The sequence below is a fragment of the Neoarthrinium moseri genome, assembly GCF_022829205.1.
Source record: "Neoarthrinium moseri strain CBS 164.80 chromosome Unknown scaffold11_Wmoseri_CBS_16480, whole genome shotgun sequence".
Lineage (NCBI taxonomy): Eukaryota > Fungi > Ascomycota > Sordariomycetes > Amphisphaeriales > Apiosporaceae > Neoarthrinium > Neoarthrinium moseri.
Genome location: NW_026055125.1, coordinates 518,286 through 539,995, shown reverse-complemented (window position 1 = coordinate 539,995; position 21,710 = coordinate 518,286). Strand labels below are relative to the sequence as shown.

The following is a 21,710-nucleotide window of genomic DNA, read 5'->3' as shown; positions in this document are numbered from 1 at the left end:
GTTCTGACGTCACTAGATCAGGCCACAGAGGGACCCTGATTTACGGGCTGCCCCGCGCCGAGGACTGAGTAAGATGAGAATGGAGCAGACTAACTTGATTATTTCAGTCCAACCCGGATCACTACCGCTTAATGCGACAACCGCGAGTCAGCATTGAAAAGGGGGCACTGTATTATTTCTGGCCAACTGGGGAGGGGCCAGCTTAAGTGCTTGGATATAGGTATATACCCGCATGAATCTCCAAGCGTCAGGCCTTGAGGACAGATACCAAGATTGCTGAGAGAGTGAGTGTGCACGTTGTGGTATCCTCTCTAAATGCGCACGTTGTATTTGTTCACGCTCGCATTGAACTCCGCTGAACGAGTCCGTTAACTGCAAAACTGAAGGTCTTTCTCCTGTCTCGCAATAACGGTGTGTAAGCAGTAGGTAGCACTTGTAAGTCGTCTTGGCAATACTTCATTGCCTTAGGTTACTGAGGCAGCGTTTGACAAGTTGTCTCTTGATTGCTAATCAAGGTCGCAAATCCTTAACTTTTCGGAAAAGGAAACTCGAATCATAGTTGAATGAGATATTTATAAATTTGCAGGGTCTTCCCACTTTTTTAAGCTTTCGCCTGAGAGAAAAGATCCGGTTTAGGTGCTTGAACAAATCTTGGCAAGACACAAACATGGTTAAAAATACTACGCAAGACTTGAGCAGGCCCTTCAGGGTCTAGAAACGGGGTTTTCAAGCCTGGTTTGTTAAGTATTGTGTCTACCGCTAATGCCGCTGCTGGGTCACTCCTGCTGGCGGCGCCAAGCGAAGGCCTGTCGAATAGCGACGCAACGCGATTCTTCGGCGGCACTGGAACGGTGAAGACTGAAATCCATAGAAATTAGCCGGATCAGCTGTTGGTTCGAGTGTGGGAAGCTGTACATCTATAATCCCTTCCGTAAGAGGCTCGATATGCGACATCATTGATTGGCACATTAGTGCTGCACACCTAGATAACTAATGGAAACTATTTCTGGATAACATTCTGGATAGCAAGCTAAATAGACTAGTTCTATAATACCTAGATGGAGGTTCTCATTTTTTTAAAGAGGGACGACACATGATGGATCTTGCTCAACTTGAAATCAAGCACAAATATCAATACAAAGTAACCTGGCGTGCATGGTCGCTCGGGGCGATTCTAACAAGTGAGATGGGACGTTAAACGTGCGATTCACTACATGGATTTAAAACAGCAACCAAGATTAGCATTGCACAGAACAGCATTCACGACCTGTAAACATGCATATCAACTTGGTCCAGCCTCGTGTGGCTATTCCGTTAAACTGATTGGCTTTCTTTGATTTGTTGAGTCTTCCTCCGCGCTGCAGATATATCATGCTTTCTTCTAAACTTATACCTTTACTCCCCGGAGTCGTGGGATGTCGTTCATTAACCATGATTCGCTTGCCATGATAGGGGGGGGTGAGCATTTGAGCCTTATATCGTGAATGGCTACTGTCGATATCCTATAAAATCCACAAGGATTTCTCGCTTTTGGAATATTTACCCTCAGTTCTGCTGAGTAGATATATGACACTGAAACCTGTGAAACCCTCCATGAAACAATCCAAGTCGCTATCTTATATAGAAACAAATCAAAGCACCAATCATGTCCTCCGGCTCAGACACCAGCTACCACACTGCCAAGACCTCCCAAGGCACCAGCTCGTCAGGAAGCAGCAAGTCACATTCCTCCACTGGGACTACTTCCCCCATCGCCGTTGGCGAGAGTGCTTCAGGTATTGGCGCCACACCTTCCATGAGCCGCAGCTCTAGCGCTCAGCATCCTGCTTCGGCAAGCACCTCCACTGGCACAACGGCTTCTGGAGGAAACAACAGCAGCAGTGGTTCAACGCAGTACAGCGCTGGCGTAGGAGCAAACTCGTCCTCGGGCGGCTCAGCCGGGTACACCAACTGGGACCATGCTCAAGGCGGCGACAACAGCAGTGATGGGAGTAGCAGTAGTGCCGGTGAAAGACCTACTTCTCATTCGCAGCCACGACCTTTCCGCTTCGGAAAATGAGGGTACCAAAAACGAGATATCTCATAGCAGATTGAAAATGACGACACCCAGGTTTGAACTGTAGGCCCTGGTTCTGGGTAGATCTACTCGTTAAAAGAACATCCCGGCAGTGAAAATGTAAGATTTTCAACATGCGCTCGCCCTAGATTCTAGATGATTTGGCACCGTTGATACATGATTGTGGGAAAAGCAGGTCTATTTGTCCGAAACAAGTCTTCCTAATATCTACTTAGTGCGTCAACCATAGAGTTGAGGAGTTTAAGATGTCATGCCTAACAGTCCCGTGAGTGGAGCTCGACGGGTGCCCAAGATGAGTTAACCACAATCCAAGATAATTTCAATAACTGCCGCAGTCTCTTAAAGTAACGTGAAATAGGTTTATCACACCAGAAGATTTTACTGTTGTAGGAAATATCAAGAGGATGGCCGAAGGAAAATACCCATTTAATGTCACTTCCATCAAGTATGGCAGCACACCGTACTGACCAAACAATCGTCGGCCCCTAAATATGTCGCATCGTCGTCCGTTAGGCCGCAATTTCTTCAAAGTCGAGCAATGATTTGGTTAAAATTGCCTTCAGATCAGCATGTCGAGTCCTGTGCAGCGCGAATCTGCCTGCATTACTGATACTTATTACCCAATGTTCAAACAACGCAAAGCCAGGTCGATGTGAGCTGCGAGGAAGACATCTGCAATGTGAAGGCAAACCCCTTAACTTTTATTGTCATGGGTCCATCTATCTTTCAAGGCACTCAAAGATGGTCTCACGCTTGAGATTGGTGATTATAATTTGGAGAACAAGTGACCATTAACGTGACACGTGTTCCATCGGGATCTCTTGAGAAGCGGCGACGCATTTCGTTCTGATCGCCACGACTATTATTATCCGCATGAGGTTTCATCGAGGTACCCGACTTGTATATATCTTGACTTGTACGTAATAACGTGAGGCCAGTTTTCTTATTTTTCAAATTTCTTTTTATCGTTTTATATTTTTGCCGTCATCTCTTCTCTTACCACTTACAATCCGAGATGATTACGTGCCTGGGCAGCTAAGCAGCCCAGCTCTAACACTGTTTTGTGACCTCCGTCTCTCCGACGATTACCCATTAACAGACCCAATGATGCATCATGTCGAATGGGTTCCCACAGTTTGAGCTGAGGCGAGTAACAGGATTCAATGCTTTGATTCCCCACGAAGTTTACTTTTGGAAAGTTGAATGTAGTCCATCAATAGCTACAGCTATTGGCAGGTCAATTTATCAGATTGGCTACATGCAGCCAAGTGGAGTAGACCTGGTAGTTCAGCCGCTGCCCCAGAGCCGCGATTCATTAGTGATGTTACGGTACGGAGCACCGCTTAAACAGGCCCGGTCGGCAGCCCGATCCGAACCGAGCCACGGCGCAACCAGGGATTCGGAGGCAGCCATTGCCTTAATAAAGATGTACGTAGTTCTCTATGTTGTTGAAATGGCTCTCGTGCCTCTTCTCTTAATTGGCTGGAAGACTTGATCTATCAGATGAGCACCTTCTGAGAAGGTTAACTGGCCGAGCACATTCCCACGCTGGAAACATGTCTCGACGCACGACGGCCGGGGAGAGCCCCGAGTCGAAGCCGACAGCATCACCGACAGATAGTGACGAGACGCCTAAAGATTGTGAATCAGGGTCGAAACTCGAGCCCACCCAGACCAATGGCACGCAGGCCAGGAAACACGCCACCTTCCGTCGCCGGGTGACAATGTTATCGCTCTTTATGATTCTCTTCCTCGCGGCTCTGGATACCACTATTGTATCAACCGCACTGCCGACTATAGCCTCAACTCTCGGTGCCAACACAGCGCAGTATGCCTGGGTCGGCAGTTCGTATACACTGGCATCGACATCTTCGACGCCCATCTGGGCCAAGCTGTCCGATGTGGCCGGGCGGAAGTTGGCTCTAATTACCGCCAACTGCCTGTTCCTGGCCGGCGACGTTGTCGCAGCACTCGCACAATCTACAGACATGCTGATCGCAGCAAGGGCTCTGCAAGGCGCAGGAGGCGGTGGCATCATGGTGCTGATTACCATCATCATCGGCGACTTGTTTGTGATTGAGGAACGGGCCAAGTACTATGGGTTGACGGGTGTGGTGTTTGCCATCGCAAGCTCCACCGGGCCGATCCTGGGCGGTGTTTTCACACAAAGTGTCGGCTGGAGATGGTGTTGTAAGTTGTGCCTAAACCGGCATCGCGGCATCTGCGCTGTACTCGGATAGAAAGCTAACCATGTGCTGTCCACAGTTTGGATCCAACTGCCCATTGGCTTTGCATCGTTGATGGTCATCATATTTACTCTTCAGGTGGAGGCTCCGCAGGTCGCGCTGTGGACAGCCCTCCGGTCACTCGATTGGACCGGCCTGGCTTTGATCGTTGGCGGTGTCATTAGTTTTCTCTATGGCCTGGAAAGTGGCGGTGGCGGCCTTCTGCCGTGGAGCAATGCGAAGGTGGTCGCACCTATAGTCGTCGGCTTGGTGGTTTTGCTAATGTTTTGCGCATGGGAGGTCAAATTCGCAAAGCAACCTCTTATCCCGCCACGCATCTTTTCCTCAGCAACCAACGTCGCTGCTTTCACGCTCCAGTGCCTCCACAGCTTTGTCTTCATTTCGTACGATTACTTCTTGCCCCTCTATTTCCAGGCTGTCTTACGCTTCACGCCGGTCATATCTGGCGTCTCCCTGCTCGCCCTGGTCGTGCCCCTGTCATGTATGACGATTTTCGCTGGCATTTTCATCAGGCGCACCGGAAATTTTCTCTACGTCATCTGGTTCGGCACGACCTTGATGACACTAGGCACTGGTCTGCTCATCGCTTTGGGCTCCTCAAAGAGTTGGGCTGAGATTATATGCTACGAGATCATCATCGGCATCGGGACCGGCCCGCTGTTCCAAGCCCCAATGATCGCCCTGCAGTCTCACATCCAGCAAGAGGATATGTCACCTGCCATGTCCGCATTGTCATTTACGCGAAACCTCTTTTCTACCATATCCATCATTGTCGGAAGCATTCTCATTCAGAGCAGGTTGGGCACGAGCTCTCTCACGTCGTATGCATCTTCCGTTATGCACGGTAATGAGGGAACTTCGACTTCCACTGCCGCTTACGTTAACGCGTTGCATCTAATGTGGGCATTTTATACTGGTATTAGTGGTTTGATGTTAAGTTTAACGTTCTTCATTGAAAGGGGGCCTAAAAGGAATACTATATCAGCTAAGCAGTAATCTTGGGGGCACTACAAAACCCGTCCGCCGCAACCCTGCTGCTAGTAGCGCACTGCTCAATGTGAAACAGGGGCGTACAGTCGTGTTACCTCGTCCCTGGCTGCATGCGAATATCAAGAGAAACTAACGACACCGGCAACTTCTGCTGCTATTTTTCTCAGCATCCCTCTCTGAGGGCGCTGCTCGCGGACTCCACTCAACAACACCGACAAATCCAGATACCAGACTAGATCTCAGTAGAGAACACTCCAGCTATATGAAAGTGATGACAACCAGCAACCCTGCACCTGCCCTGGGGACTAAGGCTGAGATGTCATTGGCCACAGGTACCCCTTGACATTTCGAAGACCTAGGCCACTACTCTTGAAAATTTGTGTACAAGTAAGAAAAACCCTTGGAGTCGGGAAAGCCCAGTCTAATCCGTCTTAGAATCACCGAAATGTTTGAGGGAGTGTTGTGAGGAGTCCACCACGATGTCTTTTAAGTGTTAAAAAATTGTTGTTCCGTGAGTTTGGCTAGAATACCTCTAATCCCATAGCATGTGAAAGAAACAGGTTATAGACCCTTATACGTATTCAGGACATTTCAAGTCTCAACAAGAAGTCTCTTACGTACAGATAAATACGTGAACCATGCAATCAAGTCAAAATTTAATCTTGATCAAAACCTCCCGACTAGCCTATTATAGCACCATTTAGCACCTGGATAAACTCGTCTAGGTGCAGGCTGGGTAACGAATAGGGAACCAGGACGTTCTGTCGGCGTCTGTTCATGTAAGATAACGGTTGTGAAACATATTTCTTTTTTCCGAGGTGATCTTCGAGCTGAGATGGCCATCCCGTGGCTTGCTAGCTAGGCTCTGCTTTTACTGGGATTCTCCAACGAGACCCTCCGTGGAGCCACACTCTGATTTGCGGGGCTATAACATCCCCAGGGCCCAGGAGCAACTTACCCCAGAGTCGGGGATCATCTCCATATTTTCCACCACTCATGAACGATCATGGCCGGAATTTTAATTCGGTTACCGGTCCAGATAGCCACAGAACTAGACGAGGCCCCATCACCACATCCATTCTTTCGACGACCTGCAGCTTCCGACGAATCCAAGATGGCCTCCCCCACATGAGCAAGAAGAATGGCAAGGTTCTTGGTCTCCAATCTAGACCGTCAAGCGTGCTGGTCTTGCTATTTCGCTCGTCTCAGCCTTGTACGATTGCGAGACGACGTATTCAAGAATGGGACCAACGGCCCGAAATGCCTTCGTACCCCAATTCCACCACTTGGATCCACCCCCCTTGTGAGACCACCGTGCATCGGGAGAGCAGCCATATGAAGAGCACTATTTGGCACTCCGCATCTCCTTCACTTCTTTTCCATGTCTCACAGACGATAGTACAGACTATTGGGAAGAACACAGTACCGACTGACGCACATCAAGGTTGACATTTGACGACAACCAACATGGCGGACGAGGTCACCACAGAGAAGGCGGCTAGCCCCGACCATATCGAGAAGGGCAAGCTCGAATATGTTCAGTTCGACAAGGCAGATCGCCACGACAAAGTCCTCAATGCCGAGGCCCGGCAGGCGACTGCTAACGAGCACGACTTGACTTTCATGCAGGCAATCAAGACCTACAAGCGGGCTGCCCTCTGGTCTATGTGTGAGTGCGAAGGTCATGGCGAATTAGGAAAGGGTCTAACCGTGTGTTCAACAGTAATTTCACTGACGGTGGTTATGGAGGGTTACGACACGACACTGCTCGGTTCATTCTTCGGGTACCCTGCTTTCAGGAGGAAGTATGGGACATACATCAACGAAAAGGACGGATGGCAGATAGATTCCTCATGGCTTTCCGGATTCAATGGTATCAGCGCTGTCGTAAGTACACATGCTACTATTCTGATCTCGAGTTGTAGTTTCGTGCCCTCGCCTCGCGTATGCCATGGTCTTCCGGCATGGTGGCAGCGAGAGTCCATTGGCGGGACAGCCCAGAATGATTAACTAATGTTTGCCCAGGGTAATCTCATAGGAGCCTTGTTGAGTAAGTACCATCTCTCCAATCTATTGTTGTTGCACTCTGCACTATTTTGAGGCGGGGTGATTGTAACCCAAAACTTGGCTTAAAAGATGACTGCAACTAACATTAGCTTCTCTATCCAGATGGATGGCTTGCACCCAAGTATGGTCATCGAGTAGTTCTCATGGCAAATCTCGCATTGCTTAGTGCATTCATATTCATCACTTTTTTTGCCCCAACGATTGAGGTTCAGTTCGTCGGCCAATTCCTGTGCAATATTCCTGTAAGTAGGAGATATTTTCCCTATTGTCACTACACGAAACGAGCCGCTAGCTAACACCTGCGCCAGTGGGGTGTTTTTGCGACCACTGGCCCGTCTTACGCCGCCGAGGTAGCCCCTATGGCCCTGAGAGGCTACCTTACGGCGTATATCAACCTATGTTGGTGTATTGGGCAATTTATCTCCGCAGGCGTTCTAAAGGGTCTTGTCAACGATCCAACTGACTGGTCCTATCGAATCCCTTTCGCTGTTCAATGGGTCTGGCCCATACCGCTTTTCATTGTTGCCCTGCTAGCGCCCGAATCGCCATGGTTCCTGGTCCGTACTGGACAGCTTGAGAAAGCCCGCCGCTCATTAGAACGACTCTCGCAGCCGGAGCACAACGTTGACTATGACGCCACGATTGCGTTGATGGTTCATACAAATAAGATTGAGAAAGACGAACAAGCCGGTGTTTCACTATTTGATGCATTCAAAGGGACCAATAAAAAGCGAACCGAAATCGCTTGCATGGCTTTCCTCTCACAAATAACGAATGGTGGTGCTCTATGCTACACTGGAACCTTCTTTTTCCAGCAAACCGGCATCAGTGACGACACTTCGTATGCAATCGGACTAGCAGGAACAGCCATTGCATTCATGGGAACCGTCATATCATGGCTATATCTAGCTCGATGGGGCCGTCGCACCATTTGGCTATACGGCTTCTTCGTGTTGGTCGTCGTGCTGTTTCTCATCGGCATCCTGGCCTGTGTCCCCGAGCAAACTATCCAACTAGCCTGGGCACAGTCCTGCCTATGTTTAGTATGGTTGGGTGCCTATTCCATGAGTGTCGGCCCAATTGTATACACAATTGTCTCTGAAATTGGTTCAACTCGTCTCCGTACCCAGACGGTGGTTTTGGGAAGGGGTACCTATTATATTGGGTGAGTATTGCCTATCATACTGTGAAAATAGAGAGCTAAATGTACCTGTTAGGAATTTAATTGGCGGAATACTCCGTAAGTCACCTGCTTTAGAATAGCGGTTGTGTCCTGCTATGCTAGAAAGATCGCAAGGCTCCACAATGTGTTGGTATCAACTGTGGAGCAGAGTCTCAACTAGCGGCCAATGATGTATCAGCGAGCTTGAAAGACTTCAGCTGACCAGTATCGCTAAACAGAACCGAAATTCATGTCACCGACAGCTTGGAATGCCAAGGGGAAGACGGTAAGCCGGCTTAATACGACGCTTACTCCATATCTTTTCTGACATGCGCATAGGCTTTCTTTTGGGGTTCTCTCGCGTTTCTTACAACGGTTTGGGGACTCTTCCGCCTTCCAGAAACCAAGGACAGGACTTTTGCGGAGATGGATTTCATGTTCCAGAAGGGCATTCCTGCGAGGAAGTTCGCTTCCTATCACATCGACCAAGATGAGGAGTTCCTCACCAACGAGGCTCGCTAATTCATTGTACGCCGGCGATGAAAGCGGCTTATCTAACTAGACACTTTTTCTGCAATTCTAAGGTGCAACATCATGACTAGCTATGGACTGGTGGGTTCATCATGTTGCTCTGATGATGATGATTTTGCCGACCAATATTGTATCCATATGAGATACAATACAAGTCATTAGGCTATACAGAAATTAAATTCTTCTGGTTGAACAACTCTTGTGATGGATTGTCATCCTTTGTATTATCAGGCTCTCTTCGGGCTTCAAGAGATGACAGAGCAATTTGGCAGATGATCGCCTCGAAGGAGGCGATCATTCGCTGGACGATTCACAACGCTTAAGTCCCTACAATGTCTAATTACACAATAGGCCAGTCGAAATTCCGCGGTTGAAACATAGTCTGCGGTAAATAGCCTTTACTCATGATGACCAAATTATCTGAATACGTGGCCCTACAAGTTGGATTGCAAATACACTGAAAGTAAACATTTAGATTCGCAGGAAACTCACCGTGGAAATTAATTCTAGACAACAGTTCAAAGTTTTATGCAGCAAGGAGCCTTCCGTTGGCGATGATAAATGCCCAAAGAGCGCATTTTTGATCTTAGAGCAAGTAATTTCGTGATATCAGGACCGAGTGTGACGTCCATGAGATGATGATCGAACCCAAGTTGCACATCATTTGCCATCGTCCAGGCAATTTGACGGCACTATGCGTGCGTTCAAGCCCTGGATGAACTCTTTTTTTTTCTTTGATAAAAAAAAAGGGGGGAGTAATAACTCGTTTTATCAATGAACATTCACCTCTGGTTTCCCGTGCAATTGCAATGCAGCAACGGTAGAGCTAAACCTACTGTCCTAGGAAATGTTTCTGCCTTGACAGGGGGAACAAACGCAGAAAAGGTATCGACCATGTCCGGTTTGTCGTTTTATCTACCATGCCGAAGTTACACGTGAAGCTTACTTACTTACGCAGCCATCCTAAACCACGTCGATGAATACGGAGCGTTGCTCTGCGTTATTGCGTTTCCTCTTCATCGGAGGTATACGACTCTGCACTCCACTATAATCTGTTCCTATGAACGCTGTCTATAACTTACCTTGGTAGGCGTGTTCTGTGAGCAGTGGGTGGACGTTAGGGTCTACTTCAAACGTACCTAACGCACGATTCCCACTAGTAAGATAATCGCTTTCACGAAGGAGGACCCGGCAATGGCCGCACCGAGTGACCCACTGAACAGCGGGGTGGTGGGAGGCCAATCATCCCCTGTACTACAGCCTCAAGGTGCAATTTTGAGCAATCACCCATCTCAAGCATTCCCGCCTTCACGCCTTCAGGGGAGCTTTTCGCCGTTCAAACCCAATTATGCTGGAGTCCTCCGCTAACCCACGTGTTGGCGTAGCGGCACTAATTAGGAATGAACAAGGCAAAATAATCGTTGGCAAACGCCTGGCCAGCCACGGTACAGGTAAGTGTATTCTTGCTGCAACGGTGAACATCAAGCAGGCTACGCACCTGAGTGACTTACTGACCTGACTGCAGGCGCCTGGGCTGTCCCTGGTGGCCACCTGGAGTTCGGCGAGTCACACTTTGCTTGCGCCGAACGAGAGACTCTCGAGGAGACCGGCTTGGAGGTTAAGGGCGTGAAGATCGTTGCGGTGACGAATGATGTTTTTGAGGATCTCGGGAAGCACTACATCACCATATTCGTAGAATGCGCAAGGAGAGATGCTACACAAGAACCACGAGTGAGTCTATACGCGAAGCCCCCCCTGGGATCGGGCTGCTGATCAGCTCACAGGTTATAGAAGTCGATAAATGTGAGGAGTGGCGATGGACAAGCTGGGAAGAATTACTTGACTGGCAGGCTCAGCAGGAGAAGCAAGACAATGAGTGTTCAGGCCAAAAGCTTTTCCTGCCGATGAGGAATCTTCTCCGTGATTACTACCCTCAAATAAGCAAGACGGCTTGAAGCATTGGGTAGTTGCACTCTGTCAATGTATCTCGAGCCTTGTTGCTTGCTCGAGAGCCAAGAGTTGGTTGAAGACAGCCCCAAGAATAATAACCCCTAAAGAATATCATCGGGCTACACCCACTACATAGGTCTGGATTTCGACCCAGAAACTCCTCCCGAAAGTGAAGAAGTTGTACGGGACAGCCCATGAAGCGACCATAGGAAGCTGCGACACCGGTACCCCATTGTGGTTTGTTCCCAGAAGTGCGGGTGCCTTGGAGGTTGAGTGCGGGGCTCAGTAGCTCAGGGCTGACTCGCTGACACGTTTCGCTCTGGTCCGACCTGCCAATCCCCACTGTACCTTATGCACACAACAGAGAGCCTTACAGAAGAGAGAGAGAGCCTCATATCAGGAACGCTATAATCTCACCCTCCGTCACTGTAGAGATCGGGTTGCCTATCTACTTCTCGGGGCCCCGAGCAACCAATTCAGTCGGAGATGCGCACGCGACGCTCTCCCGAATCAGGAAGGTGCCTCTACGATATCCATCGGGCTGTTGACCTGGCCCATGGGTCCCCGCTAAACAACGCGACTTAAGCAGCATGCCGCAGATCCGGAAGCCGAGTCCCTGGGACCACGACGGTCGTACAAAAGTGGCCCGACGCCGCCAAGCTGATCGAAGATGCATCTTCTTGGTATTGGCTGTCATTATGGCGGCAGGGTTCTGGAGGAAAGCTGCTTGGCTGATGCCAGCTTTTGCATCTTTGCCAGCCACAGTGCTCGCGGGCTCATCCTGTCACTTCAATCCATATGAGCACCTGGGGAACCTGTCACCCTATTGGAAGCCGGACAACACCCCGAGCTCTCTGCAATCAGGGACGCCACCGGGGTGTTCCGTCGAGAAGGCATTTCTTGTTCATCGGCATGGGTCGCGTAATCCCCTCTCAGACGAGATCGGTGCCATTCGGAATCTATCTTACTACATCAATAACAACACAGACTTGTTCTCACAACCACAAACTGAGCTGCCGACTGAATTCGCCTTCCTCACCAAAGGATGGAACAGTACATTCACGACGAATGATCTCTCGGCCATAGGCCGTCAACAGTTGTTCGACCATGGCGTCGCGCTCAGATTACAATATCCGGACCTACACACGGACGTCGTCCTTGCCGGAGATCAGGATCGTGTTGTCGAATCCGCTGTGTGGTTCATGGATGGCTATTACGGACGCTCCGCAAATGCAACAGCGACACTCAACCGCATAGCGGAGGACGACGTGACAGTCTCGTGGATCACGCCCATGGACACCTGCGAGGGGTGGAAATACAGTTTCGGCGGGTCCCTCGTATCTCAGTGGGGTGTTGTATACCTGCCTCCCTTGGCGAAGCGTATCAACGAGGCTCTGAAACCTGCTTATCCGACAGTCAACTTCAATTCAAGTCTTGTTCATGGAATGCTCTACGCCTGTGCATATGGCACCGCAGTATCTGGGCTCGATTCGTCGCCTTGGTGCCCTGTCTTTCTGCCGGAAGAGATTCTGCAGCATGAATATGAATACGATCTTCTAATGCGAGGGGCGTTTGGATATGGACTTCCAAACGGTATGGGGCCAGTCATCGGTAGTCTTCTCGTTTCCAACATCACTGCCTTCCTCCAGAATGATTCAGGCCCCAACTTGTCTCTCAATTTTGGTCACGACACAACCATTGACCTTGGTCTCACCGCACTAGGGCTCGCAGCGGATTCTGAGTATCCAGCGGAAGGGCCAGTGAATGCTACGCGTCTTTGGCGAACTGCGAAGCAAGTCCCTTTCGCTGCGCAGATGCTCTGGAGAGGGCTTTCATGCGATGGCGAAAAGAGAATACAGTTGCTCCTCAACGAGGCCAACTTCGATTTAGGTCCTACAGGTTGTGAAAGTGACGACTATGGATCCTGCAGCTTAGCAGACTTTGTGGCTGCAGGTACGGTGCAGGCTGCTCTGAATGTCACTCATGGTGACGCGAGGTGGAACGCTGCTTGCTCTATCTAGAAGTAGAATCAGATTCCAATATACGCAGTCAGTTACATCTATTCGGTGTCGGTTGTTCGACCCATTGCAACTTTTGTATGCAGGAATGCGATACATATTAATCGAATCTCGTCTGGAATGGAATTTGCATTAATCTGCTGGGTTATGATATAGTAAAAGACTTCCAGAATTATCGCCCAGAACGCAGAGGGGATATGCCAATCTAGTCTCAAAATCCGTTCACATTGGCAACTGGTACTGGCATTCTTCGAAGGCTTATGGAGCTCTGATAGATCAATCCCCACGAATATATTTCTTTCGTCTTAAGTACGCCGGTCCAACATCAGTTGGCGGCTTGGTCCAAATGTGTGCCTCCATACTAAAGGCCTTTCTGTAAGGCCTCTGGACTATGCTCCATCTGGGAGTCTAAAATCTTGACAGGCGTGACCCCCTCATCTTCTTGACTGGTTCCCCTGGCAATAGGTCACCAGCCTTACTGACCGTGGTGTCAGCATACTATCGATGAAGGCTGTGACACATCCGGGCCATACCCGAAGACGGTGCAATGCAGAGGCATCGGCACGATTAGTTGATCTTATCTCCCATTCTCCAAAGTTCCCCACAGGAGTCTCGCCACTCTTCATGACCGCTAGATGTGGACAGGAGTAGTCAAAAAACATATTGTGTTGCTTCAACTGTAGACAGCACACCGCTTGAGCATTTTGTCTCAAGAATCAAAGGGTTAGTCAATGGGTTCATCAATGTACTGTATTAATTGTAATTGTAGAGGTCTTTCTCTGGTATGCATAAAATATCCATATATCATCCCCGAGTAGAATACGCTTTCAAGAGAGGTGCAATAGACTGTGAAATGTATGACCGTTGCGTGTGGGAAACTCTTGGTGATGAACACTGTTGAATGCAGTGCATTATAAGCTGGCAAGCATATGCAGCTGTGGTGATAGTTCGAACTTCGTAATAACCACAAGGGAGAGATATTCAACGCTGAGATGCCATAATGTTGTTCTGTGCAAGATACTGAACAGTGCGATCTTGGCTGGCTACCAGCTAATACTCTCGCTTCTTGTAGTGAATAGTCCCCCTACCGAAACTCTTACTGTGCATGCATATTAACAGTTCAAGGCCTTCTATTACATGGAACTCTCCCAGTGCCATTTGTGAAACTGATGGAGATTGTGCTCAAAGGGCAAGAATTGCAGTGAACTTAATGATCATTGTGCTGTACTTCATAATCTCACTGAGTAGCTTACAGAAATCTGCTTCGCTACATGCTATCTGTTGACTACATGGGTTAATAACAACGTCAGGCTTCGCAGTAGTCTTGTATCAGTAATAACTTACTAGCGCCACAAACCTAGGCTGTGACCAAGTTTGGCGTTAGATCTGGGAGCCTCATAGTCATGCGTGTTGAAAATCTCACGACGTTTGCCGAATCGTCAAGTCAATAGGCACCAAGTTCCGGCTAATGAACGACCTACCGAACACCGCAATGTTGCAACTTCACTCTGCCCTCACAAAAGCCTTCTGATTCCCTACGGATAGATCTTCATCTGTGAGCAATGAATTTACTAACGGGATCTCATTGAAGGAAGAACTGAGCTGCTCTGTAAGCAAACGTAGAAGCTGACATTAGACAGCCCTAACCGTCATACAAGCCCGATATCAGCGAGGATGGTTCTGATCGCGATCGCGGTCCAACTCCAATTTCACTCCGCCAAATGGTGCTATAATGCTTGGGCGATTGTTCTAATAAGCGCATTATAGTTTCTCCAGTTAGGTAGGGCACGGGGCTTGGTCAGGTGGCCACGGAACGACACAGCTTTCGTCGCCCTAAGACAGAAGTGGGGGGAGAAAAAGCATCAATTATCTCTCAACTACCGGTCACATTGCTGATGTTCGCGTATCACATATGACGGATCTTGCAGCGGGTGGGGTGGCGGCGATCCAGCGTTGGCGGCATTTCCGCTCCGTCGTCGTGATGCGGAACAGAAACAGAACAAAGACCAGGGCTCTGGACCGCGTTCGAGGGCTCACCCCGCTGCAAATACGTCGGCCTCCACGCGTCTACACCACATGCGGCTCGTACCCGCCAGCTCAATCAATCTGCGCTTCGCCATGGCTCATGGCAAATTTTATATTTTTCTTCCCTTCTCTATTTCGAACACTAGTACTGCGCCCTCCCAACGCGTCCTACGTACGACTTATGCCCTGATGTGTCCTTACTTATGGGGTCCTATTTATAACCCCGGTCTGTGGCGGTAGACCATGCCGAACGAAGCCATCAGTTCTCTATCGATAGCAAGTTGTGCCCTCGTCCCAAGAGTTCCACAAGCTTGGGCACTCCACTGTTCCGATCTAGATGCGACAAGTGGAGGGATCGCCCCAGCTCGGCGTGTAGCGACCTCTGCCCTGTCTTCGTACCCGTCACCCTTGCATCCGATTCTGACAACATGTAAACCTGGCCAGGTCACGCAACGACCAGGCAAGCCGGGTTTCTGGAAATTGTCCGCAGTCCAACGTGATTCTGATCCTTAGCCGAGCCCACCATTTCGCCCCTGGCTATTGCCAACTGGTCACATCGCACGGTGGTCGCCAGTTGTGGAAGTGACACCGCGGGCCAAGCCCCCCTCGGTTCCGACCCCTGCAGGAAGGCTGGTTGACCTTGTTCTTTTACACGTGCCTCCATTTTCCAACCTTGACATGGCCGCAACTGAACCCTAGCCCTGTCTGGAGTCTTTGCCGATCAACGTGGATGAGCTCTCATCTGAAAAGACGCTACTCACATGCAGCTCATCTCGATATCGTGTGACGAGGCTGAGCTTCGGAGGTTTTAGAAGGCGTTTGGCAATTGTTACTGACTAGACGAACGCTACCCCACGTTTCAACCCCAAAAGACTTGTCTCTTCAGTTTGAGAAACCGGATACGAAGTCGCGTTCTCCAAAGACAAGTTGCGCTGCTCGCATGCGTCCCGTAGCTTGGGCCAATGCTGTGCCTGTGCTATATGCCATAGATGATGGTGGTGCCAACCACCAAGAAGGGTACGGCGGAATGCAATGACTGCATCCAATAATTGCACTAAGCTGACTGCATTCCATGCAGGCCATCCCGGCGAACGGATGTTCCCAGTTGGCCGGACCCGATCCCGTTGGTATTTGTTCGAGGAACTCTGTTTGGTGGAGAAAGTTTCACACCCCCTGCAGACAATCCGCTTAAGGGGGCCTCATCGTGGCCTGCCGGGGGGTGATATGTATTTTGCCCTGTCGGTCTGCTCTGTTGTGTTCTCAATGGTGATCTATGGACTTGTTCTTCCCTTGTTTGCACTTCGTCGTGTCAATACCGCCAGCGCCCCTTGCGTCCTTCACTTGCACAACAGAATGTGATCATGAATACCATTGCTCGCGACTCAGACGATGACCCGGTCTTTACGTACATCTCGCCCTGGAACGAGCTCAATGCTGGGCTCTGGTCACTTTTCGCAGGTGCAACCGTCTTCCTGGGATTGCGGCTCTGGTGTAAAATAGACCGTCGACATGGGCTATGGTACGATGACTATATCCTTATTGTATCATGGGTAAGCTCTCCATGCGTGGTGTGCGGAGTTTCTCGAGACTTAGAACTCAAACTGTTACAAAGGCCTCTGCTGACTCGCCATTTATCAGACGATCTTATTGGCAAACAACATCCTAATCGTCTACGAATTCGCAACAGGCTACATCTTGGAAGACTCAACACAGTCATGGGACGATCGAATGCACATCTTGATCAACGTTTCGTCCTGCGGAACATTGATAGGGCAAGCGCTTACAAAGACTGCATTCGCCGTAACTCTGTTGCGTCTAAGTAACAGATGGCAGCAGGGAGTACTGTGGTTTTGCATATCGACAATGAACGTATGGATGGTTCTCAAAGTTATCTTCCAGTGGGCCAAAGTTTGCGGCAAATCTAATTACCAGGACTGGTATCGACTTAATTTTTGCATTGGACCGACGTTCCGAGCCGACTTCAAAGAAGGGGGCAATGGTGAGTATCCTTTATGACTTGAGTTGCAAAATTATGCCAGGGTAACTAACACACAATCTCTCCAGTTTACAATGTCATTATGGATTTCATCTTCGCGTCCTTCCCGTGGCTAATCACTCGGTCACTGGAGATGCGAAAGGTAGAGAAGATCGGCCTTTGTGTGACCTTGAGCCTGGGGATGGTGTAAGATCTGACAACCTCAATTCTATATTGGTCCCGACTGTGCCTAATTATCAGCAGCGTTGCCATAGTTTCGGCAGTAAGGATTAGCTGGAAAGATGATGGAAATGAGCGTGACCCTTACTATATATGTCAGTCATTCACCCACTTATCTACTCGACGTTGTACTTACAAGCATCATCTGTAGGGCGGAATGGAGTGTCTCAAGTCTGGTAAGTGTAATGGCCCGCGAAGACGCTGACTTGAGGCCTAATTGTGAATCGCAGGTACTCATCCGAGGTCACCGGAACCATCATGGTGCAATGCATCCCCATCTTGCGGACAATCATAAAAGAGATACACACTTCACTTGTAACGAAAAAGCTGGAGTCGACTTTGACAGGCGATACGAGGAGCATGTCTTTTGGGAGCAAACGGGCATCGGCGGTCAGCAAACGTGAAACCACAATTGGTAAGAGAATATCTGCTTCGACATACAGCGACGGCTCCAAGAAAGGAGCCGATATAATCGCCCTGAGGGAGATCCCAGAGGAGCCAGACCATTCCTGGCAGAGGTTGGGGTCATTATCTGCTGTGGACACCGAACGAGCAATTCAGACTTTCCATTTCTCCGACTCGTGGCCGCTGTCAAACGAACGTAGCCCAGCCTTACACAGCTCACACTCTGGAAAGAGTTTCGATACGGACAACGATAGGAGATCGCACTCTTTTACCGCAACGAGCGAGGAGAAGGACTTGGAGGATGGCTTGTCACCACCGCCGAAAAGGAAAACAAATCATTGGGCGGAACAGTCATAATGTTGGGCCTTGAGGCCTAGTACAAACGAATTGTATACCCAGCACGATACGCGTACCGTACGCCTTTCACGGCCACTAGGCCCATCGGTCTTGTAACTTCAACAAGAGATATGTTGAGAGGCCAGGAAGCACAAATTTCTCATCACAGTCAGTCATTCATAGCGATCATTTGTAACCAATAGAAGTCTTCACATTCATTCAAAGAGCAGAAACAATGATGTCAGTATCAGGTGAGCGCGAACCAGGAATGGTCAGAACTCTTCGGAGATCATTTTTGCCAGCTTCACAATCCCCCAAACCCACGCCACCCCCAATGATCTCTAGTACTAACGCGCTGTTCGATATTAATCTTTATGGACCTTCTCAACCTTCACTGGTGTCAAGTCACATGTTGAGTCCGGCATGGAACCCCGAAACTTGGTAGATAAGCCGGAAAGTGCCCCGAGCCGAATGGTCTAGAATGATTTGTATCACTCAAGATGGAACCGACTGTTGGTATATGTGATCGTGATGGGTCGGAATATTTTGCGGAGGGTGATGCTGGACCAATGCTGCTGTGAACTCGGCGGCTTGAAACTGAGGCGATGGCGAGCTCGTCAACCCAACGGGCTAGTAGGGAAGAAATAAGGGCGGAGCAGGATTGTTCCATTCTCTAAATAGCTCACGACGTGAGGAGTTCTCAAGTAAGTCATTCGGACTCCAGTATTGTATGGTACGCGGAGTTCCTTGCTGGCCAGACCTAGGCGGTTATGAGGCCAAGGGTCTGTGGTAAGTGCGAGATTTGATCTTCGATTTCAACTTGAGCTATACAGTCGTAAAAGTTCCTGATACACCTTGGGACCGTCGGATTTCCCACTAATCCTGACGACGAGCTTTGGGAGGTGAGGGCGTAACATGGGAGAAGTCTTTCGTTTTCTTCTTTCGTGGATCGGTTTTGCTGATGTCGCTGCCTACCAAAAGATTAGCAATGACATCTAGCCCCTGGAAACCAAGGATGTGATGCGCAAACCCTACACTTCAGCTGCATGTTGCTGCTCTTTGCCCACCATAAATCGCGTGTTGTACTATAACCAGATTAGCTTGGATCATGCCACTGGGCTGGGAGATTCCTTACCTTTGACAATGTAATACCTAGGCTGTCTCCTGTCGTGATTGAAGTCAGGCTACACGCACGGTGGGTGTTCTTCTGCCAATGGATCTGAAATGGTAGAAATGTAATGATAGGGCTCCGCTGAAACCGAAAGTCAGGGCAGACTCGGCACCTGGTCACCCAGAATCGATTCTTCCTCTATGGAAAGTCGAAAACAAACTCATTCTCATCAACTTCGGTGCTAGTAACGGCATACTTCCATGATCGGTAGAGATGCTCTCACAACATCGTTTTGTGGGCGACCGTGGGCTTTCGACAATCCCCGAGGTTAATAAACGTTTCTTCCTTTGATGGTAAAGAACCAGAGGAAGATCTTCAGAGCTCTTAAGAAGCCCCTCGATCGCCCATCTATGATGCACTCTTGGTTTCCGTCTCTGTTGACTGAGTTAGGTCGACAGCATTGCCGACAACCGTCGTAGCGCGGGGGGAAGAGGGCTTCTCGTGTGTGATATATACCGCCCATACAGCGACCTTGGAATCTTAATCTGATTATGTGCCGCATAAACAGTGACAGTTATATATTGGTTATGTTTTTGGGTTTCCCGCCGGCTCGAGTCAGTCGCATATAATGCAGCCGCTTAAACGTATGCCCACCAACGAGAGATGCCTTGATGAAACATAAAGACAAGAAGCTCAGAGCTGCTACCGACCTAAGGACCTAACTTAGGGACTAGGAACGTAGTGAAGGATGTAGTTAGATGCCCTAGGTACTCTTAGTTCCAGATTACCTAGCACGCGCCAGTGCTGGTACCTGGGTACCCGGCGAGCTTTAGCGCTTCCAAGTTCCAGGGTTCCGGTAAGAGTCCGAAGAGTCCGAATGTAAGATCGGGATGACTAATAAGCCGATTGAACGATCGAACGACATTGCAGCGTCCTTTTGAAGTTAATTACTCATCTTCATCCATTCAAGCGAGGAAGACTCGTTCAGTACGTGCAACTCTGCACTTTGCGCTCCACGCCTCAATTCTATACAGACAGTCAGCCTTCATCGCAGTTAACACGCCGAAAACTGTTGGGCGTCATAACATGGGTGCTCAACCCTCAATACCCCGGGATACATCCCGCAAATTGGAGGTCATAGACATGGGCTATGCACGAACTGCCACCATGTCTTTCGCAATGGCCTTTGAGGAATTACTTGATGGACCAGCGATGCATGGAGGCACACAGATGTTCAACCGAGAGGATGGTAAGATAAGGGTCACTTCTTTCTACTGACCAACGCCCCGACTAATAGAATCGCAGCATACTGCAGGAAACTTAGCTTGCTGTATAAATACCGCCGCGAAGGAGATCGGGTGAGACTGATGAAAACGCTACAGGAGGTTATTGGGGGCTTCGTTGGCTGTGCTGACTGCCCCATGATTCACTTTCTGCCTGAGCTCATGGAGCTCTATCCGGATGCTAAAGTGGTTCTCGTCACGAGAGATCGTGAAAGCTGGTGGAAGTCATTCAGTGTATTTGGGGATGAGACGGCCAAAAGCGCGGTGGCGACTTTCTTCCTCCAGATCCTCCTGTTTCCCATACCTGGCGCTCGATGGTTTCCTTCAATAGTGAAGGGATTCGAAGAAGAGTACGGTGCCACCCTTTCTGTTCATGAGATTATTGGCTGACCTCGATCAGTTTGTGGAGAGTTCATGGTCTTGAGTCACAGGATGGGCTCTTCTTGGAGAAGCACAATGCTTGGGTCAGGCAACAGGTGCCTAAAGATAAACTCTTGGAAATGGACCTGGCTGCTGGCTGGGAGCCACTTTGCAGGTTTCTTGGAAAGCCAGTCCCCACAAAACCATTCCCTCGAGCAAACGATAGGGAAGCTAGAGACAGATTCATGCGATACAAAGTCGCCCAAGCAAGCGTAGCCTGGATCGGCATCTTGTCGACAGTAGCTTTTGCTGGGCACAGTGCATGGAGGTTCTGGAGAAGATAGGACCACGGATCACCGATGCCTGAGTGTACTTATAAGCTACGTCTCTGACCAAGTTCAACTGTACTATTAGAAAGACTCATATACCAGCCCCAACACAAGACCTGATTTGAGGCTTTAACTTGAGAACGGGCAACGAGTGCCAAGACCTTGGACATTCACGAGTAGTAGCTCCCACTGATACGAAGATAGTGAGCACAGGCTCATAATACCTGATCCTGAGGATATCACTAAGAACGTCGTAGATGGCCAGAATAATTGTCCCTTCTTGGCAGGCATACCGGTGGAACCCTGGTTTATCCCCAAGGCATAACTCAACCCTATGGTCTTGGCAGCGACAGATGTGCATCTCTAATATGACCATTGACAAACAGTCTAGGTAGATAATCATATGCTACACAAGACGCAGCCCCCACAATGCGATTAAGAATGTAGTGTTCGGCACATTGGGATGGCCTGGGTCGTTGCGACGTGGGGCTTCCCTTCTTCCTACCTGCCGTTCTTGTCCACCTGTCGGCTAAAGTCGCCTGGGCATTAATGAAGTAGCTTGGCATGGCGATCATGGTCGACTTTAACTAGACCTCATGCCTCGC

The 21,710-nt window shown here is 49.3% G+C and overlaps 7 protein-coding genes across 7 annotated transcripts; all 7 read left to right on the top strand.

Annotated features, from left to right (window-relative positions):
• Nucleotides 1–1,645: 1,645 nt before the first annotated feature.
• On the top strand, nucleotides 1,646–2,059 carry JN550_004307 (uncharacterized protein; the record flags this gene model as incomplete). The annotated part of the gene is made up of 1 exon (XM_049315808.1): nucleotides 1,646–2,059. The coding sequence occupies one exon, from the start codon at nucleotides 1,646–1,648 to the stop codon at nucleotides 2,057–2,059; it is 414 nt and encodes a 137-aa protein (XP_049173845.1).
• Nucleotides 2,060–3,633: 1,574 nt separating this feature from the next.
• JN550_004306 (uncharacterized protein) lies at nucleotides 3,634–5,493 on the top strand (the record flags this gene model as incomplete). The annotated part of the gene is made up of 3 exons (XM_049315807.1): nucleotides 3,634–4,267; nucleotides 4,343–5,239; nucleotides 5,390–5,493. The coding sequence occupies 3 exons, from the start codon at nucleotides 3,634–3,636 to the stop codon at nucleotides 5,491–5,493; spliced, it is 1,635 nt and encodes a 544-aa protein (XP_049173844.1).
• A 1,287-nt stretch (nucleotides 5,494–6,780) lies between these two features.
• On the top strand, nucleotides 6,781–9,064 carry JN550_004305 (uncharacterized protein; the record flags this gene model as incomplete). The annotated part of the gene is made up of 8 exons (XM_049315806.1): nucleotides 6,781–6,982; nucleotides 7,037–7,200; nucleotides 7,339–7,363; nucleotides 7,483–7,622; nucleotides 7,689–8,545; nucleotides 8,598–8,620; nucleotides 8,782–8,828; nucleotides 8,882–9,064. The coding sequence occupies 8 exons, from the start codon at nucleotides 6,781–6,783 to the stop codon at nucleotides 9,062–9,064; spliced, it is 1,641 nt and encodes a 546-aa protein (XP_049173843.1).
• Nucleotides 9,065–10,421: 1,357 nt separating this feature from the next.
• JN550_004304 (uncharacterized protein) lies at nucleotides 10,422–11,028 on the top strand (the record flags this gene model as incomplete). Its single annotated transcript, XM_049315805.1, has 3 exons — nucleotides 10,422–10,524; nucleotides 10,599–10,804; nucleotides 10,858–11,028. 3 exons carry the CDS (start codon nucleotides 10,422–10,424, stop codon nucleotides 11,026–11,028), a joined length of 480 nt encoding a protein of 159 aa, XP_049173842.1.
• Nucleotides 11,029–11,613: 585 nt separating this feature from the next.
• Nucleotides 11,614–13,044, top strand: JN550_004303 (uncharacterized protein; the record flags this gene model as incomplete). Its single annotated transcript, XM_049315804.1, has 1 exon — nucleotides 11,614–13,044. One exon carries the CDS (start codon nucleotides 11,614–11,616, stop codon nucleotides 13,042–13,044), a length of 1,431 nt encoding a protein of 476 aa, XP_049173841.1.
• Nucleotides 13,045–16,427: 3,383 nt separating this feature from the next.
• On the top strand, nucleotides 16,428–18,043 carry JN550_004302 (uncharacterized protein; the record flags this gene model as incomplete). Its single annotated transcript, XM_049315803.1, has 6 exons — nucleotides 16,428–16,616; nucleotides 16,705–17,065; nucleotides 17,131–17,248; nucleotides 17,306–17,376; nucleotides 17,433–17,457; nucleotides 17,512–18,043. The coding sequence occupies 6 exons, from the start codon at nucleotides 16,428–16,430 to the stop codon at nucleotides 18,041–18,043; spliced, it is 1,296 nt and encodes a 431-aa protein (XP_049173840.1).
• A 2,176-nt stretch (nucleotides 18,044–20,219) lies between these two features.
• JN550_004301 (uncharacterized protein) lies at nucleotides 20,220–21,120 on the top strand (the record flags this gene model as incomplete). The annotated part of the gene is made up of 3 exons (XM_049315802.1): nucleotides 20,220–20,382; nucleotides 20,439–20,766; nucleotides 20,817–21,120. The coding sequence occupies 3 exons, from the start codon at nucleotides 20,220–20,222 to the stop codon at nucleotides 21,118–21,120; spliced, it is 795 nt and encodes a 264-aa protein (XP_049173839.1).
• Nucleotides 21,121–21,710: the final 590 nt, after the last annotated feature.